This window comes from Aquarana catesbeiana, linkage group LG02, assembly GCF_042186555.1.
Source record: "Aquarana catesbeiana isolate 2022-GZ linkage group LG02, ASM4218655v1, whole genome shotgun sequence".
Classification (NCBI taxonomy): Eukaryota; Metazoa; Chordata; class Amphibia; order Anura; family Ranidae; genus Aquarana; species Aquarana catesbeiana.
Window position 1 is genome coordinate 335519223 of NC_133325.1, and position 21227 is coordinate 335540449.

Here is a 21227-nt window from a genome sequence, read left to right on the forward strand (position 1 = left end):
AAAAAAAAAAAAAAAGCAAAACGCAAATCGCGGCAAAATCGCGGCAAAAACGCCGCAAAAACGCTGCTCAAAAACGTGGCAAGCATGAAAAAAAAACCTCCAAAAACGCCCAAAAGCAACATGCATAGGTGTGAATCGAGCTTAAGGCTCGATTCACACCTATGCAGTTTTAGTGCTTTTTGCATTTTGCAGATTTGCACTACAGTCCATTTAACATGATTTCCTATGGAACACGTTCTGTGGTGCAAATCTGCAAAATGCAAAAAGCACTGAAAATGCATAGGTGTGAATCCAGCCTTAGTGTTCACACCAGATGCAGTTCCGTGCACTTTTTTTCTGCACTAAGTGCTAGTTCACACCAAATGTAGTTTTGTGCGCTTTTTTTCTGCACTAAAAATGCATGCACAGTGTTTTCCATGTATCCCAATGGCTCTACTTCCCACCAGTGCAGTCAGTTTCCAGTGCAGAAAAAAAAGTAGCGCGTGCTGCATTTTTTTCTGCACAGAACTGTACTGGAACCTAGCAAATTGTATCAAAAATGCACTGGAACTGCACTGGAACTTCGTTTGGTGTGAACTGTAAGCAAAAACTGATCCAGAACATGTGAGTGCATTTTTGTGGTGTGAACTGGCCCTAAAAATGCATGCACAGTGTTTTCCATGTATTCCAATGGCTCTAGTTCACACCAGTGCAGTCAGTTCCAGTCAGTTTCCGGTTCAGATACTGACCGGAAACTGACTGGAACTGACTGCATTGGTGTGAACTAGAGCCATTGAAATACATGGAAAACATTGTGCATGCATTTTTAGTGCAGAAAAAAAGTGCACGGAACTGCATCTGGTGTGAACTGGCCCTAAGGGGCCCTAATTTGAGATTACAGAGTTCCAGTAAGAGTTCCAGAGTAGGGTTTTCAAGTGGATAAGCAATCTGTGCAACAAAAGGACTGTGTATTAATGCAATAAGCGAGTTAGCAAACGTCAAACCAAACAGTTTTAGGCTCCATTCACACTAGCTCGTTTTTTTATGCATTTTGCAGAAATGCATGGGAATTTTTTAACATGGGTTCCTATGGAACATGTTCACATCAATGCCTTTTTGTACCTCTGCATTTTTGGAAAGGGTCAGGGACTTTTTTTCATGCAAAATGCAGCGTTTTGCATGTAATAGAATCCAGCGTTTTTGCAGCGTTTTTACAGCGTTTTTTATGCGTTTTGCGTTTTTGGCTTTTTTTTTTTTTTGAATCTTTTTACATTTTTTTTTAACTGTATACAGTCTAAAAAAAATGTAAAAAAAAAAAAAAACGCAAAACGCTGCAAAAACGCTGTAAAAACGCTACTCAAAAACATGGCAAGCATCACAAAAAAACCTCCAAAAACTCTCAAAAGTAACATGCATAGGTGTGAATCGAGCCTTAAGGTGAAGGCAGAATTGTAGTCAGGGTAGTTGCCAAAGACCATTTCCAAGGGAAACCAGAGCAAGTACCAAATGTGTATCTAGGTTTCACATCAAGGTCAAGGTAGGTTTAGGTGAGGTCAACAGCTTATCTGTGTAAAGCAAAGAGAGTTCCCCCCACAGCTAAAAAAACTCTACGAAGTACAACATGAAAATGGAAGACATTAACTTGAAAAAGGAAAACAGGCTAGCCAAGTTCTGTCACCATTCTGCAAATGCATTCGAATGTCTGAGGTTAATGATAGTGCCTGGCTGAATTCAGAAGGGGAAATTGAAGTACAGGTGGACCAAGAAGTGGGAGCACAATCATTATATAAGGATGACCCCACCAGAGCACTAGTAAAATACAAAGGGAAGCCAGCAGAAAAATAAAATGGCAAGGTTTACCCGTAGCCAAGCATATAATGCCTGACCATGCCATGGACATGGACAAGTACTGACCACCCAGCGGAATGAGCACAAAGGAGCTAAGTGCACTAGACTGCCAATTCTAAGCTGAGAACAGCTTCTTTCATATTTATCACTGAGTGTTACAACAGACAAATTGTTTGCATCATGGGTCAGTAAACTTTAGCTTATGCCTATTATTAAAAAAAGTGTCTTACTCATGAAGAAAAAAAAAGTTTCTGTGCGTGATTTTGCACAAAAATAGTCAAACAGGCCCAAATGCACATGCAGTTCTTAAACAATAAACAATTAATTTCTTTGAACCTGCCTCAGTTTCCATTAATTTTACAGCAGTCAGTAATGAGGAGTTGTCCAGTACTTTAAAAAATGCATCATTAAGATTTCCAACTAGATGTTATGCAATAAATACAATCATTGATGCACAAATAGCTTTCCAATTAATGTAGGTTACAAAGTAAAACACTTTTTAGATATTGGTATGTGAAAGAAATGTATGCTTAAGGTAAATACATACCAACACAGGGCAGGTCACATCTATGATTTGCTCAGGTGGTGCAGGCATACTGTTTATTTGCACTGAAAACCATACTTTGTAAGGATCTGCTTTGCCACCTAGATTTAAAGTAAGTAAAAAAACATTTTTTAGTTAATGTATTTCACACACATATACATGAAGAAAAACAAAACATTTTATCGCTAAAATCTTTAGAAAACTCCAATCAATCAACATAACCTAGGAGGATGCACTTTGAACTGTGCACATTAAGTAAATATCGTTAATATTGGCAAAAGATAAGGAAAAAGCAAACACTGGTTCTTTTAAGTTTAAGTGCTGGAAAAAGCTTTTCTCGGAAAACGGCAATATCTTAATCAAATATATACCAGATACATGATTTAGAAAGCCACAAAATAGTACTCAGCTTGCACATGATTGGATCATGGAAATCAACAGAACTTCTCCACTTTCACCAAGCTCTAGGGAAAAATAAGTGCAACTGCACTTGCAAACTTTTCAAATATGAGATAACGAGATACAAATTAACAGTTACTTTTGTATCTAGTGTTTCATCCATCTGCAGATCAAAAGGATACACTTCAATCTGTATATGATGTCAGTTAAAGCAATCAGAAGATAAAACTTTTTTTTGTAATTTTTTTTCAGTTCACCCCATATTAACTATTAGTTTACTCTAACAGCCCTAATAAACTCCTTCCCTTTCTCCCTTTAAGGCCCCTTTCACACTGGGGTGGTAGAGGGCGTCGGCGGTAAAACAGCGCTATTTTTAGCACTGTTTTACCGCGATATTCGCCCGCTAGCGGTGCGGTTTTAACCCCCCGCTGGTGGCCGAAAAAGGGTTAAAACCACTCGTATAGCGCGGCTATAGCCGCGGTATTGCCGCGGTATAGCCGCGCTGTCCCATTGATTTCAATGGGCAGGAGCGGTTTAGGAGCGGTGAATACACCGCTCCTTCACCGCTCCAAAGATGCGGCTGACAGGAGATTTTTTCTTCTCCTGCCAGCGCACCGCTTCAGTGTGAAAGCCCTCGGGCTTTCACACTGAACAAACAGCGGAGGCTGTTTTGGGGCGGTTTGCAGGCGCTATTTTTAGCGCAATAACGCCTGCAAACCGCCCCAGTGTGAAAGGGGCCTTACTCATTTTTTCCTACTTTTTATTTCTAATCATTAACATTTAAACATTTTCATTATTTTTATTAGTTTTCCTTGTCAAAAGAAGTTTATTGAGTATACAATGTTATAAAGATACATAGTAAGTTTACAAGGATCTATAAAGTAAGCTCATTGTTTTACAGTAGGGTTTATATAGGTAAATATCATGAAATTTCAAATATTAAACATTGGGTTCACGTAAACCTAAATTAAAGATATATATCATTTCCTTAGTTACTTTTGTAGGTATTTAAATGATTTATACCTACTATACATATTGTTTACAAGTAGAGTGTATATAGGTCAAATAAATTCTGATAATGAGCTTTAATCGTAAGGTGGAGAAAAGGAAAGAGAAAGAAGAAAAAGGGTTGAAAGGTAGAGGTATGGTCCACAAGGTTGTCCCGCTCGTCAGTTTATTATTCTTTTTAGTTCTCTTTGAAGCCTTAGAATGGGTGTCTCTGTAAGTCATTTAATCTGTTACCATGGCAACAGGACAGAGTCATTGAAATTTGACAGGAACTGTTGTTTTATCCAAGGATGCCAAAGTTTTTCAAATTTTGGAATTTGATTTTGATCGATGGCTACCATCTTAGCATGGGACATTGTATTATTCATTCTGTGAATTGTTTCTGCTAGTACCAATGTAGGAGATTTCCATGCCTTGGCCACTGTTTGTTTTGCAGCCGTTATTAGTTGGATCATAAGTTTGAATTGAGAGAGTGTTAACCATTCCGGTTTTAGATTAAGTAAAGTTAAATATGGATCTGGTTGTATTATTTTTTTAAATATTTTAGATGCAATCACGAAGACTTCCTTCCAGAAGGTTTGGATTACTGGGCACGTCCACCATATGTGTAAATATGTGCCTATTTCTGGGCATCCTCGAAAACAAAGAGTTGAGGTATTAGGTGAATATTTTGCCACTCTAGCGGGTACAAGGTACCAGCGAGTTAGGACTTTATAATTTGTCTCCAGTGCTAAGATGTTGGGTGAAGATGACTTAGATGTGAGCCATATATTAGACCAGTCCGTGTCTTCTAAAGTTCGTCCCAGGTCCTCCTCCCACCTCTGAACGTAAGAGGGTCTATTAAGATTTGCTACTCCATATAATTGATTATAAAGTGATGAAATTGTACCTTTAGCAAATGGATCTTTTGTACAGATTGATTCAAAAATGGATAATTGGGATAATGGTGTATCCCCCTTTAGGAATGGTGTATAGAAATTTTTGATTTGGAGATATCTAAATATCTCAGAGTTTGGTAGATCATATTTTTCTCTAAGCGATGGGAATGAAAGGAATGATTTAGATGCTATGAAGTCATTTAGTGTCTGAATGCCTGATGTTGTCCAAGCTTTAAAAGAATTTGGGTAGATCCATGCCGGATAAAAGGCCGGATTTCTGATAAAAGAAAGGAGAGGATTGTGTGGAGATTGTAACTGATATTTGGTTTTTAGTTTATCCCAGAGAGATAAGAAGTGTTTAGTTATGGGATTATGAATTTTAAAGCGGTCTTTAGGATCAAGCCATAATAAATTTGATATTAATAGAGGGTCATTTTCTGAAGCCTCTATAAATACCCATAATGGGATTTCCTGTTTTGCATGGTATTTGGACAGAAAATTGGCCAAATGTGCTGCTCTGTAGTAGTTAGTAAAATTAGGGTATCCCAGGCCTCCTTTATTTTTGGGAAGATGTAGTGTGTGTATAGGTATACGTGGTTTAGAAGAGCCCCATATAAACCAAGTTGCTCTTTTTTGTACTATTCTCAAAAAATAGGAAGGAATTGGAATAGGGAGGACTCTGAATAGATAAAGCAATTTGGGTAGAATAATCATTTTGATTGCATTAATCTTCCCTATCCAGGATAAAGGAAGTTGCGACCATTGTTTTATTAGATTTGTGATCTGTCTTAATACAGGAGGATAATTGGTTGAGAATAAGTCAGAATGAGATGCTGTTAAATGAATTCCAAGATATGGGATTGATTTTTCTGCCCATGTGAATGGGAGTGCAGCCCTAGCCGGGATCAATTCCATGTTTGTGAGTGAAATATTAAGCACTAGGCATTTCTTAGGATTAATCATAAGGCCGGATAGGGCTGCAAATCCATCAAGAGCTGGTATTAAGTTAGGACCAGAGACCTGTGGTGATGATAGAAAAAGTAATATATCGTCTGCAAATATACATAATTTGTGTGTAATACCTCCTACTTCAATGCCAGTTATAGTTTGGTTTGTTCTGATGTATTGGGCCATGGGTTCGAGTATAAGGGCAAATAATAAGGGAGATAATGGGCAACCCTGTCGGGTACCTCTTTCGATATTAAAGGCTTCAGATTTGTATCCAGCATATTTTATATAGGCTTTGGGTTTATTATATAATGCTTTGATCCATGTTAAAAAGTGGGGTCCAAAACCCCATTTTTGTAATGAATATTGCATATATTGCCAGGATACTGTGTCAAATGCCCTCTTAATATCGAGAGATAGAAAACATAAAGGGATTTTCCGTTTTTTAGCAATATGTGCCAATAACACTGCCCTGCGTATATTATCGCCTGCCTGTCTATTTGGCATGAAGCCTACTTGATCTCTATGTATTAATTTTCCTATAATGCTATTGAGGCGTTTTGCTATTATTTTTGCTAATAATTTAATATCGAGATTTAACAGAGAGATAGGCCGATAATTCACACAGGAAGTATTTTTATTAGTTTTCAACATTTTTTAGTTTTTTTTTTTTTTACATTGCATTAAAAAGGCAGACATTTTTTAAAAGCCTTTAATTCATGTGTAAGTAACTGTGATATTTTGCACCAGATTCAAAATAACAAAAGTATAGTACAGTGATATGCCACCCTAAAAAAAAACTAAATAAATATGTGTTTATGTGGTATAAGCCAACTCTATACAATTAATCATATGAGCTTATAGCACAGATAGTGAATATATCTTCAATAGCAACCCATGTGCAACTATGCTCCAAAGTTCACCCTTCCGTGTTTACTCTCATTCTTAAGCTGGATTCACACCTATGCATTTTTAGTGCTTTTTGCATTTTGCAGATTTGCACTACAGAACGTGTTCCATAGGAAACCATAGTTATATGGACTGTAGTGCAAATCTGCAAAATGCAAAAAGCACTAAAACTGCATAGGCGTGAATCCAGCCTAAGGCTCGATTCACACCTATGCATGTTGCTTTTGAGCGTTTCTGCAGTGTTTTTTGTGGTGCTTGCCGCGTTTTTGAACAGCGTTTTTGCCGCGTTTTTTTTTTTTTACAGTTTTTTTTATACTGTATACAGTTTAAAAAAAAACAACGCAAAATGCGTCAAAATTGCTGTAAAAACGCTGTAAAAATGCTGTACTTGCGTTTTTGATGCCAGTCCATTGAATTCTATTACATGCAAAACGCTGCATTTTGCATGAAAAAAGTCCCTGACCCTTTCCAAAAACGCAGAGGCACAAAAATGCATTGATGTGAACATGTTCCATAGGAACCCATGTTAAAAAATTCCCACGCATTTCTGCAAAATGCACCAAAAAACGCATTAGTGTGAATGGAGCCTTAGTGGACACAGACTCACCCTTTATTATGAGTTTACCTGTACGTAAAAATCAAAATGTGAAGTTTACTACCGCTTTAAAGCAAAGAAGGATAAATATTTAATACAGGCCATGACTACTTAAAATGTTTACTGAACTTTTGAACTTACTGGGTTTTTTTTTTATTATCTCAATATTTTTAGGAGTGTGAAATTAAGACATGATTAAATAATCCAAAATCCATGACTGCTGTTTTATTATGCTTAAAAAGATTCTAAACACATAACTAAAGGCACTGACCTATAAAGCAATAGGTGTTTTAGTACAAGTCTTTTACTGAAGATGCGATAATAAGCAAGACTTGAATAAGCAGTTCTACTTATTTATATTCTGAGCATCATAAAAGTAATAGAAGTTTCAATACATGTAGACCTGTACAAAATAATTGGAAAGATAATAATTCACAATATTATATTATTCTGTTGTTCTTGCAGACAAATTCTGACAACAGAATTGCTGGGCTTCACTATTAAATCATGTCTGTATGACATTGTTTATTGGCTAAATTACCCAATTAAATAGCTAATAACAAGCCTCTTGCACATTCAACAATATATAAACGTTAGAGTTTCTTTCCAAAGAAGTACAATTAAGGGAAAGGAGAGCTCAAATAAATGTCAAACAAAATATATCCAAGTATTATAGCTATGCATAATGGATCTGTAATTTTACTCTGAACTTCTCATGATATATTGACAACAAAACCAAAGGTAAAATGTCTTGTTTGAGTAAGGAGAATACATGTAAGTTAATATATGAACATTGTAACTCATCAGGAAATTAGTAATTATTTGTTCAATGAAAAGGTGTAAAAATGCTAATTTTTCCAATAAAACACAGTCCTTGCTTAACAAAATCAAATTCTGACATGTCACCTTTTGCTATTAAAGTAATGGAAATTCATTGTGATCAGTATTCAGTGTAGATGTGTAGATCATATATTTTGTGCATGCTTTTTCTATTATGATACAGGAGGATTCTAACTACTGCCTTAAAAAGCAAGTAACCTAAATTACAACTGCTGCACAAAGAGACATTTTCCTACACATGCATTATTTCATGCTAATAATATATTTGATTGATATGGTAGGAAACCTTAAATAAGAATCTTTTAGTCTAAAAAGGTTATAGTCTACAGTTAACCCTACAAAATAAAGAACCCCTACTTTATAATTTACTAGTCCATAAACAAGGCTTAAAATGAAAATATACTTCATTTTAAACTCTAAAAAGTAAATGTCCTAAGAACAGATGCTATAAGATGCCTGCTATAATCTTTATTAGGCAGAAAACTTTTTGCTGTGTGCCCATCTCTAGTTTAAATTCGTTTCTGGGCCCTGACTTTCCCCGACTACAAAGATAACCCTCGTCTGCTGCAATTTCACTGTCTGGTGAAACTGTCTTAATGGCCAATAAGGCCACTCTCGTTGGCAGGAGGATGGCAGATGGAGGTGTGGGCTTAATAAATAATAATAAATAATACATAAACAGAGATCAAGATTGGTTCAGGATCTTCACTAAGGGGTTCTTTATTAGGGGTTCAACAAGCAGAGGGTTTATCAAAAGAGTATTTCCACAGGGTTACAATATTGTACAGTCAAAAATAATATTATGGGTCACATGGCAGCAATCCAGGCACAGCAAAAAAGGAATATAGGTCCATATTAAAGTTTGACATTTATGTTTTTTTTATCTGATGTGGGCTGGGAACTGGCAACCAGAGCAGGGGCTGTGGCAGGAGTTCCAGCTTAGCTATGAAATCAGAGAAAGTTAGGCCTTAGTAACACAGGAAAACGAGTTTAGGAGAGGCACAAAGAGCAGACCATCTGGATAATAATAGACACAAGGTGGTGTCGGCTCTTAGGCAGCACTTTTACCTTTACAGTTAAGTACAGGTCTTTATATCTGGTGGTGTTTTTATTGATACTGTGTTATACTAGTACATACTGCCAAAATTATTTAATCCAAAATTCAGTATATTACAATGAAGGGCACCTGAACAAATAATAAAACATATCAATGTGGTATAGTTATGCTTAATGTATCTGTAAAGATATGCATCCGTATACATTCTCTTACCTCTGATCCATCATGTTTAGGCCTGAAAAAATGGAAATGGAAGCAAACCTTTTCAATGTTTTTTCAGACCTAGATGGATTGGGAGGTAAGTTGTAGAGGGTCTCAAGGTAGAAATATGGTACAGCAAGGAGATATGAGGTAAGTCCAGAGGGACACAGGAGAGCAATTCCAGATACAGCAAGGGATAATCGAGCAGGGGTCACAAGGCAGCAGTATGATGCAGGAGGGACAAGCAGTAGAATCACAGTGCAGCAGTATACTAAGGATAAAGTAACTCACACTTATAGCCTCTGCCTGACCCAATCAGGTTCCATCTTCTGCATAGTGGTCCCTTTATATCAACAGACAGAGCCCTGGCTCAGCTCAGGCTCTTTTGCCACTGTTGGCTATTGGCTTTCCCACACTGCCCTCCCACAGACCTCAAAAGCCTTATGAGAAGAACTGGCTTGAGAAGTGTAGGAAGAGGTAGGTGCACGTTATTGCTTAATAACCATCCCCACCCCTTGATATGATCCCTAGGGACTGTGGCCTTTGTCTCTGGGTAGCTGCTTGTGGTGGGAGTGTGCTGTGCAACTTTCTTGGCAATTGAGTGGTAGGCACCCTGCTGTCAGTGATGCCTTCAGAACCTTTGAAAGGTAGATAAAGGAGGCATTGACCTTCCTGCTGTTTAGCGCCTGTGGCCAAGGTGATCAAGCTTAGCCATGAAATTAAAAAATGAGAGAAAGTTGGAAAGTTAGGCTTTGATCTGGGTATACATACACAGTTTTTTGCATTCCACCAGCAGGTTGAAAAAAAAAAAAAACCTGACAGATCCATGCATCCAAACAAGTCATGTAGATTCAGGGGTCTCTCCCACTGTGCTATTGTATTCTGACAGCTGTGAACCCTGTCCACAGAGCTCAACTCTGCACCCCTGTCCACTGTTCACCTTGGCACCCCTTCAATAACTCCCATACAGGTGATGACAGGCAGAGTGAGACATAAGCCACCTCTCAAAGCACAACAGAAATAAAAAAAATGCAGCAGTTGCAGTATTGGGCCCAGGGTACCCACTGACATATGCCCTGAACTGCACGTGCCCTGAGTGCTCAGCAATAGCACACATAACCTGGTAGAGGAAGTAAGTAGTGCAAAAACTTCCTCTACTGCCTTCTGTGTTTAGTGACAGGTTGGAAAGGAGAGGACTGCCAGAAGTGTCAGAACAGGGTTCCGCCATATTCTTGCTGAAAAAAAAAGCCCTGACTTATGATAACAGTAATTTTTACCTCGTTTTTTCATGTGGGTAAGCAGCCATTGTTCATCATGATTGACATGGACCTAAATTGCTGGAAGACATGATTGATGATGGCTGTAACATTTTTTAAATATTTTTAATAAACGATTTGTCATAAATTATGTTGTGTTGTTATCTACCACTCACGTTTTGGTGAATAAGTAGGGATACATAACAAAGTAATTTCAGTGAAAATGTGGGTTAAACCCCAGCTGCAGTGCCTGTGTCCATAGACAGAAACAGTGAGGCTAGGCCCCGGCTCCCTCGTGATATAATTTAATTTTGATTGACAGCAGCAGGAGCCAATGGCTCCTGCCCTGCTCAATCTGCCCTGCGAGGAAGGAGAGAGCGGAGAGAGTTACTGCTCTCGGGCACACCCACCTCCCCCACCCCCTTTTCACTTTATTCACTTCATTCTGGCTAGATGCTTTGTTTACCCCTTAGTATATTTTTACTTCTCTGTTAATGGATGACGGAATGCAGCAGTTCCCATTGGTATTGAACTTCCTGTGCATATAACACACTACATTCCTATATTTGTATTTCTCTGTTTTGATGTACTGTTCTGAACCAACAAGTGCCCTGGAGAGATTCGGGATGTGTCATTGACCTGTTTTGTTCCATTAAAGCTATTTAAACGAAAATAGCTGAACACCAGGGAAACAACTAAATTGATAGACTGAATACATTAATAAGAACTATTTTACCTGCAAAGATATTTGTATTTATATCCACCTAGCTCTGAGATTTACACAGCCCAGCCAGACAGTACAGGCAGAGTAGTGTCTGGTCTTTTCTTTACTGTAAATAAGCAATACAGTCTGGTTACCTCTTTGTCCCCGGCCTTTAACTGGACAGTGAAGGGGCAGCAGGTGAGTCATGAGCAGATCAGACTGCTCTCTCCTAATCTCAGCATATTCCTTGTTAGTATATTTGCATGCAGAACACCTGATTGGCTTCTAGTTCTGCCACTCTCTGTCCCAGACTGAGTTCTACTGTACAGGGAATACTGGAGGCTGACAATAAGTCAAATGTAAGTACTAGATGCATTAAAAATCGGTGTAATTTTTATATCTGCAGGGAGTTAAACATTAAGATTAGGAGAGGGTTAGGGTTAGTTAAAGTTAGATTAAGTTTGCATATTAAGGGTTAGATTAAAGACTGAATTCAAGAATTATCTTATCAATTAGGTTATAATGTTAGATTGTAGATTTAGTGTAAGGTGTAGGGTTAGGGAAAATGTTAGGGTTAGAAAAAGGAAGGGTCAAGACAGAGAAGAGGTAAAATGACAGAGTTACAGTTCTTTACCAGCATTTGTGGCCAGAATGAGCTCTTCTGTGCCTCACCAGCAAGCACAACACTTCATTAATGAGATGCTTCTCACTTTATGAGAATAGTTTTTATATGTTTTACATAACAGAAAAAAACATCTTTAATCCTTAATTTAAGTTACATATGTTTTAAGGTGAGAATACAATTAATTCTGGTTCTTGGTCTCATGAAACTGACCTTCAAATATATTTATATGATCAGAAATATTTTCTCTAGATTGGGGATTTGTATTATTGTGGTAAACAGTTGCTTCTGCAGATTTGTTTTTGGAAGTCCAGCCATATCAAAAAAATAACACCTTCAAGCCTTTTATTCCAGCCATCATCCATCAGAGAAATATTGTTTGGATCCCATTACACAATTAAATCCTTATGGCTAGGCAAAAGGCATTATGACACATTGAACACAGTTAACATTAATGGCAAAAATTGAGTCTCTAAGTTAACTGCAGGCAAATCACTAAAGAGCATCTGTGCTGCAGGTTAACGGATAATTAAAGGAATGAAAAGATAGAGAAGCAATTAGAAGAAAAATCTAATCTGTCTAGCAGCTTGGAGTAGACATTTAATTTAGATGGTATTGCCCCTAGTACTTTCAAGTTTCATAGTAATTTGAAAGGGAGTAAGGTCTGCTACACACATTTTAAAATTAGAAAATGTTAATGCAAATATTTATCTGTGCAAACACTTCGAACAACCGAGAGGCAAAACAGAGAAGATTGCAAGGTGTTGTACGCACATTTTGACTTTGGCTTTATGGGAAAATTGGAGGAACAATTTAAACCAGCTACTGCCTACCAAATATTTCTTAAGAGAGTAAGTTATTCATGCATTAGTTTCTTGAATTGCTTAGGGACTCTTGTTCAATATTTTTATAAAAATTTCAGTAGAGACATTACAGAAGATAAACAGTGTTATCCATACATTAGATCATTGGAAACAGGCTCACATGAATGTGTATAATTGGCAAAACTGTAGTAGTAAACATGTGGGAACAATGTATTCTATTCCAAGAGTTAGGCAGAAGGTGGGGTTACTGTCTAACTCCCCCAGACACCCCACTTGGGGACACACTGTGTTGTGGAGGAGGTGTCTGAAGTTTTCTTGGGGTGAACGAGTGTATAAAAATGTGTGCGGTAAATTGTAGACAAACAAATGTCCAAGTATGAATTAAACATTTGTAAAAACATTGGAATAGCCAGCGTGAGTGAGTCAGGAGAAGGTTGTGCCCTTGGGGAGGAGCTGACCATTTGTGCAGACTAGGGATGAAATCCCAGGGAATCATTAAACTGATGTGTATGCTACAATTGTTAACTGTAAAGAAAGCATATAATTAGTAAACATATACTTAAAGTTTAACAAAGCTGTAAGCTTGACCTGCCGATAAGTTTATCTATAGAAAAGAGTAGTAGAATGTCAACTACCTACTGGAAAAGGGAGGTGAGATATTTAGGAAAGAGAATAGGGTAAAAAAGGGAGGAGGAGAAGATTGGTAGGGAGGTAGTGTGGGGGTGAGTGGAGTGGGTAAGGGGAGGTGTGGGGTCCCAGGTGTTTCTTATATGTATCAGTCAGATTGGACAAGAGATACGCTGGAGAAGATGTCTCTTATGGGAGTAAAAGGGATTAATCAAAATTAGGTGGGAGAAAGTGTGTCACCAAAGGGGACCAAAGGACTTCGTATTTGGTGACCTTGTTGGATATAGGTGGCCTCTATTTTGGCATGGATCATCGCTTGTGTGACCTTGTTTTTGACCACAAGGACACAGAAGCTGGACGTTTTCCAGGATTTGGAGATGATTTGTTTGGCAGCCATTGTGACCTGAAACAGGAGTTTAAAGTGGAGTTGGGTCAGGTTGTAGAGCTATATCAAAGAGGGTGGAGAGCATGTTAAACAGGTTGAACCAAAAAGTTTGTGCAATTGGGCATGGCTACCAAATATGGTGGAAGTAACCTTGAACAACCTCTAAAGCGGGTGGAGGGGTAATGTGGAACATATTTGGCAATCCTGGCTGGGACCAAGTACCAACAGGTCAGGACTTTGTAATTAGTTTCCAATGCCACAATGTTTTGGGAGGAGGATTTTGTGGCCTGCCATATGTGATGTCAGTCTACATCTTCTAATGTGGTTTCCAAATCACTTTCCCATTTGGCGGTGTAGGAAGGGATAGGAGAGAGTCCTGTGTTAAGCAGTTGGGCATAGAGGGTCGAGATTTGGCCTCTCCTGTGCGGGTCATTATTGCAGGCTTGTTCAAAGAAGGACATGGAGAGGGAGAAGGAATCTCTGGGAGTCAAGAATGTGAAGAAATGTTTTATCTGGAGGTATCGGAAGATTTTTGAGGCAGGAATATCATTCGATTCCCTGAGGGCCGGAAAAGGCTTTATGCCATTGGAAGTTATAAATGTATGGGCTTGGATGAGGTTAGTGGAGGACCATTTATGAAAGGAGGATGGGGAGGTCCAGGCCAGGTAGAATGAAGGGTTGCATAAGAAGGAGAGCATGTGGTTATGAGGAGACTGAAGTGAGTGTTTGGACTTAAGACGGTCCCAGAGAGAGAGCGAGTGGCGTATAACTGGGTTTTGTATTGTGCGGCGATCGGAGGGGTGAAGCCAGAGGAGGTTTGTGACAGAGAGGGGATCACATTCGATGAATTCCAGGACCACCCAAAGGGGTATTTCAGTGGTGGAGTGGTACTTGGGCAGTTGGGCAAGTTGAGCAGCACAGTAGTACTCTGTGAAGTGTGGAAGGCCTAGGTCTCCCTTGATCGTCGGTAGGTATAGGGTAGAATGTGGAATTCGGGTTTGATGGTGTGCCAGATATAGGAAGATATTCGTCTCTGTAGTATGCGGAGGTAGTATCCTGGAACCGGGATGGTTAGATCTCGAAATAGATATAATATTTTAGGTAGAATTGTCATTTTGACTGCAGTTATTCTACCCATTCAGGCAAGTGGGAGATGAGACCATTTGGTAAGGAGGTTGGTGAGGTGGGCAAGCATTGGGGGATAATTGGCTGAGTAAAGGCCTGAAGGGTTAGCTGTGAGCTTAATTCCTAGGTACGTGATGTCACGGAGATGTTTAGGGCTTTGGACTTTAGGGCGGAAGTCAGTTGAGATGACATGAAGAGTAGGACATCATCTGCAAACAGCCAAGGTGTTTACCAAACACTTGGAGGATTTTGACTGGGTTGCTAGTATAGACATTTGGGGATAGCTTTAGTCGGGTTGGTTTAATGGTGTGGTCGAGACGTCGGAGGGATAGAGCTAGGAAAGTGTCTGGCTTATTGGCTTTGGTGTAATATTTGTGGCATGATCGGCGCAGGACCTTTTCTGCGGCTTCCGTCAGGAATAGGTCAAGTTCAAGCCTAGCTTTGTCCAAAGCTTGGTGGTGCAATGCAGAGGGGTCTGCCTGAAATTCCATGTGAGCATTGTGGAAAGATGTTTCTAAACGTTGTTAAGTAAGGCGTTTTTCCTTGTTTAGGAAGGATGCCTGACTAATGCAGGTTTCCCTTATAACTGGCTTGTGGGCTTCCCATAGTGTGAGTGGTAAGATGTCGGGAGTAGAGTTGATAGATAAGTATTCCTTGAGTGTTGTTTGTATTGTGAGGTGGTGTAATGGGTGAGATAGAATTCTGTCAATGTACCAGGAAGAGTCCTTCGTGGAGGGGACTAGGGAGGATAAGGTTGTGACAACAGCTCTATGGTCTGACCAGGAGATAGGAAGAACAGCTGACAAGAGGAGTAGGGGTGTGGTACCTGTGGTAAGATATGGTCGATACGTGAGAATGTTTTGTGAGAATGGGAATAGAACGTGTATTGACATCGGGATGGGTTTTGCTCATGCCATGAATCAACTAAGAAATGGCTATGTAGGAGGTGTTGAAAGCTGAGTTTTGTAGATCTAGGAAGGTGGGATGTAGGAGATTTGTCTAGGAAGGGGTATAGGGACTGGTTAGAGTCTCCCCAGAGGAGGAGTGTGCCATTTTTGTGAGAGTTAACTACACCTAGCAAATAGGAAAGAAATGGTAGGGGTGTAGAATTTGGTGTGTAATAGGATACAACCGTTACTTCGATGTCAAACAGCATTCCTGATACAATGAGATAGCAGCCTTCCGGATCCTTATTTTCAGCCAGGGGTGTAAAGGGAGTGGAGCGGTGGAAGGCTATAAGAACTCCTCCACTTTTGGAGTTGGCTGAAGCTGTATATACTTGTGGGTATGCTCGGTTGAAGAATTTAGGTGTGAATCGGGGAGTGAAATGAGTCTCTTGCAGGCACACGCGCTTTAGCGGTGGTAAAAGTTTCAAAGGCTTTGATCCATTTGTGCGGGGAGTTTAGCCCTTGTACATTGAGCGTTAGTATATTTAGAGGTCCCATTGTGAGGCTAGGCATGTGTCGTGGTTGTGGTTGCATCTAGGAGTGGAGTTAGTTAGGCAACACCTGGGGGGGTGGAGGGGGAGTAAAGGAGGGGCAGGAAGAAAGAGAGTAATGAAGTACCCTGTAGTATTCTACAAATGGTAGCAAATGCCAAAAACATAAGTATGTAACAATATGGGTACATGGTGTCCCTGAGACTAGTGCTACATCACAAGCCTGGGGGACAGGAGCAGTGCCATGGAGAGATTCCAATGCAGAGTCCATGGTCTAGGAGGTGGGGCACAATGAGTGCCGCTAGGGTTTAAACAGCCCGACTAAAATTTCTTAAATGGCAACTCACAAGAGGGGTTGCTTCCATTGCCTCATCCAGATTTATAACCATGACCGAGGTTCAAGTGAGATCTAGGCGGGAACTCATGTAACTGTAGTTCGCAAATAAGTAACAACTCACTTCAGAAATAACATGAGAAACATATTTCGAATAGGGGGTTATGAGCCCTTGGAGCTAGAGTGCCAATTGAGTTTAAGGGGGTTAGGTTGTTTGATGCTAAGATTTGTAAGCATGGGGTGGGATCAAGAAGCTTAGGGCTCCAAGGGGTCATAGGATCCTATTTTAAAAAAATAATGTTAGTTAGCGATTGCCTATCAATAAGCATAGTGTGATTGTAGTGCGTAAGGATCCGATCACGTATGATTTTCATAAACACGCTGTGTGGAGAGGTTAAAAGTGTTTTGTTTACCAATGGGTAGGCCCAGTGGGGGGGATCGGTGTCCAACCGGTAAATAGTAGGGTCTGCGGCCTGAAGGTGTCAGGTGGTGCGATCTCCATATCCATTGGAGTGGGTCAGTTCATCGAGTCCAGTTGTTGTGGAACTGGAGAGGCAAATCATCCACGCTTGTGCGAGTTGGCTTGGTTCTGAGCTTGTGCGGAGTTTTGTGACTTCTGGGGTGAGCAGGAGGCTAATTGGCAACGAGTAGAACTTTCCTGTGGTGCATCTGGGGTCGAAAGGTGGAGTTGTTATAGGGTAGCTTGGAGGTCTTCAGGAGATCTGCATGTGTAGTCATGGCTTTGGAACGAGAAGCGGACAGCGAATGGAAAGCCCCACCTATATGTAATACTGTGTTGTCACAGAATTTGGAGATGGGTAGAGGTCTTGAAAAAGCTGGTATAAATGACCCTGGAAAATGAGTGTTTCCTTGTTGCAGGCTGCGGTCAGAAGTTGTTCTTTAGTGCGAAAAAAGTGTAATTTCGCTATGAAGTCCCACGGCGGGCCTTCTGATTGGCGGGGAGTCAGTGCACGGTGAACTCTGTCCATCTCCAGCCATTCAATTGGAATGGCTGGGGCCAGCTCCTGGAAGAGGGCCATGACTGTGGACTGTACATCAAGTACTGATTCAGGGAGGCCATGGATTCGGATATTTGATTGCCTAGCCCTGTTCTCAAAGTCCTCCAGGCATGTTTGAAGTGTGAGGTTTTCATCCCTGAGAGCCTCAAGTTCTGCAGAGTGGTTATCGGTGAATATATCTAGCTCTTCTGCCCTCTGTTCTAATTCAGCTGTTCTGTGACCCAGTTCTCTGATTTCTCTGGACAGTTTGTCTGTTATGTGATCAGTAGTTTGTTTAAGTGCCTTTGTCAGCATTTTCTCAAATTGTGTGAGCATGTCTGCTGGTGGCGAGTTAGAATAAGGAGACAGGGGGGCGGCTCCCAGGTCTGTGTCTGACTCACCGTTTATGAGATGCTGCTTTGCAGAGCAGGGGGAGCGGTATTGTGAGGGGATGCTGCCGCCATTTTGGTGGAGGCCAGCGCCAGGACGTCCCGGATTGTTTTGGGCTTTGTTTTGTTGCAGGGGGTCCCACGGAGCATGTTGTGCAGTTTGGGCTTGCCTCTGAATGTTGACCGGGAGGCGAGTGGCAGTGGTTACAGTGTTGGCTATTTACGGCCATTTATCCCCTGAGTGGAGCCTCAGGCTTGCATGTCTGCCCTGACGGCTTCGCGAATGCACCTCTGCTTAAGGACTCTAATGATAATTTAATCCCCATGATCATTCCAAACCCAAAATGTATAGCTATTGCCTTCACTGTGATTTAAAAGAGGCTTAGCAGAAAGGGCAAAAAACGTAAGCAACACTTTCTGCTGGTGGATTGAGCTGGAAACTGAGGCGCTGAGAAATCAATGACATTTTATCAATTCAAAACAGAATTAGCCATTTGAGAAATACTTTGCGTTTTATTTTCCAACCTTCCTTTAAAAAATGGCACTTTAACGTGATTGGCGGCTTTTAGCATCGTGCATTTTTGTTCACCAATTTTATAAAGAAGCAGCAGTGTGCACAATGACCCAGGCAAGACAGTATACAATTTTTCTCTCTTAGCTACCTCTGAAAAGAGTGAGCTGAACACATTTTATATGAGGCAGCTTGCTAAAAGCTAAGGGCTGACATATTCAGACAAGCGAATTGTCTTTTAGAAAAAAAGTGTCACATTCTAAAAGAGAGATGTTAAATGGCAAATCATATGGGTTTTTTTTTTACTTTCATACAAACTTTTCCATATCCGTGACCTAAAGAATGCACTGCCGCAAGGAAGCAATTTCACACATTGCAGCTCTTTTTGTTAGAAAGCTTATAGCAAATAGCAAGAATGCCGTATCCAGCATACATTTTAGCAAACTCCTCTGAATTGTGTCCCTGTCCAATGAATGATGTAGAAAGTGTCGACAAGGATAATGAATAGAAAAAGAGATTACAAAACAAACACATTGTTGGAAATGGAAATTGAAAAAACCCGGTATTCTATTTTTAAACTGTAAAAATAGTGTATATTATCTAGAATAGAATACACTGTTACAAATATAAATGAAAAAAAGTTAGGCATTTTTCAGACAAAACTATGAAAGTATTAAATATCATCAAGAAAAATTATGACATTTTGAAACGATGTGAAACAATTTTATTCAGCTAAAGGTTAGGTTAAAGTAAATTTGGGACAGAAAGTAAGTTTTTTTTGTGATTTATATTTTTAAAATGTAAGTATTTTTTTTTTAGTAGTTTGCATAAAATGTATTTGCTGGAATAAACAAATAGCTATATACTTTTTTTTTTTTAATATTCCTGTGAACATTTACTATAATATACATTTAGTATGGCAATCCAACCTTTTCAACTTAATGCAATTCACACCACCAATTATATTCGCTCTTTTACTGAAAAAAAAAAAAAAAAATCCTGGGAAAATGCATTAAACAAAACATACCTGCTTTCTTTACACCAGCAGTTTGAAATTCCACTATTTGAATAGCATCAACACCATCTGCAGTAGCTGGTGGGTTGCCATGTTGAAATTGCTGCTGTTCTCTGTCTTCCGCAACAAATGAGATTACACCTAGCAAAAGGAAGAGACACCAGATGTTGGATTAATAGTTATACTTGTATTTATAGTGAATTCTCAGACTTTAGAATAAATGACACTTATATTATGGGCTCTTATCCAACATAATAACAGTGAAGAAAGAAATTATTTTAACCAAGATGTTCCCAGTCCCTGTCTTAAATATTGTATCCCTCCTGATTTCATTTGAGCACTTTTTATCTGTCACAATAACTGTCCAAAATAACAAAAGTTTCTTTTCAATCAGGAATACATTAGATGGGAGAAAATATTATATGCAAGTATTGGAGTACAATCCTGCATCTAACATGTACTAATCATTTATGTGAGGTGAGTGTAATGTTTATTAAAGAGGAATCTCACCACCGCCATGGTATATTTTTTAACCTCCTCTTACCTTATGTGCTGGGTTATCCACAATTAACATATTCACATGTCTTGCAAATCAATTGTTCTAAAACCCTCCCACTCCACTGCCACTTTCCTGGTCCTGTTCTGCCATCTTCCCTTCAATGTTATTGAGTTTCTCTTCTTGCAGCCAGCCCCTGATGATGCATTGCCAGGTCTACCCTCTAGCCACTGTCTGCAACTGTCACAAAGTGGATACTAGCTCGCTGCCGGAATGTTTTAGTGCGTGTCGAGTGAACATAGACTATAATATTTGGTTAAATGTTATTGCTTTTTATAGGCATCAAAGAAAAAAACAAAGCATACAAATATTGCAAAATACCACACTTTACTAGTGTGTTAGCTTTATAACTTTAGAGATTACAGTGCACTATTAAAGCAGCCTCATGGTCATCAATAACCAGTCACAGCTGTGTCTAGGGAGAAAATTTTAAGATTTGACAAAATGAGCATTCCCCATTAAATTCTTCTTACCCATACCTGTGAGGAAATAACTATGAAAAACAAATCATTTCTGTTTATCTTGGTTTCATTATAGCCACACGTGCTGCTGTCTTTAAGTGAATCTGACTTGTACCATGTACCTGTGTTAGTCTTTAAATCCATGCCTGTGTCCATGTGGTGCTCTTTGGATTCTAGGCACAATTTAAAAAGAACCCTCCTCCTGCTAGTCCTAAAACTATAAGAGACTCGAAATTGGACATCTGAATGACATGAGCTGGGGCTGAGCACCAAGAAAGGATGGGGCTTAATCTCAAGAAGTTGTAGCCAAAGGATCAATTCAAAGTACATCTAAAGCTAAATCTATTTTTTCATTTTGGATGGAGCAGGGAAGAGTTAAGAACCCTATATTTGTTTTGTCATCTATGTTATGTTGGCAAACTTTCCCTTCACTTCCTGTCACCAGAACAGGAAGTAAGAGGAAAACTCCAAAGTGAGGAAAGCCCTATCTGAGACCATTGCTACTGCAACATGTTTTACTATTGGAAAATGTCCCCTCTCTTCCTGTTCTGGTGGCAACTCAAAATTCTGGGTTTTCCTATCACTTTCATTCCTAGTATCAATGGTTACCAGGACAAATAGAGAGAATGAAGCTCCCTTGAGGGAATAAAGAAACGAATAACAACCGGACAGGGTTTCTGATTATTGCCCACTTCATCTTAAACTAAAAAAAAAAAAAATACGTTTTGGTGCACCTAAATACCTTACATCTGTACTTAAGGGAGCTTACAAGGTTTC

General features: G+C 39.5%; 1 protein-coding gene across 2 annotated transcripts in view; it reads right to left on the bottom strand.

Annotated features, from left to right (window-relative positions):
* CFAP47 (cilia and flagella associated protein 47) overlaps nt 1–21227 on the bottom strand; it is a 769322-nt gene that overhangs the window by 274874 nt on the left and 473221 nt on the right. For both annotated transcript variants that reach the window (XM_073614843.1, XM_073614844.1), the window contains exons 51-52: nt 19446–19574; nt 2375–2472 (exon numbers count right to left, since the gene is read on the bottom strand). In XM_073614843.1, coding sequence (XP_073470944.1) covers nt 2375–2472; nt 19446–19574 — 227 coding nt within the window. The remainder of the gene's footprint in view (nt 1–2374; nt 2473–19445; nt 19575–21227) is intronic.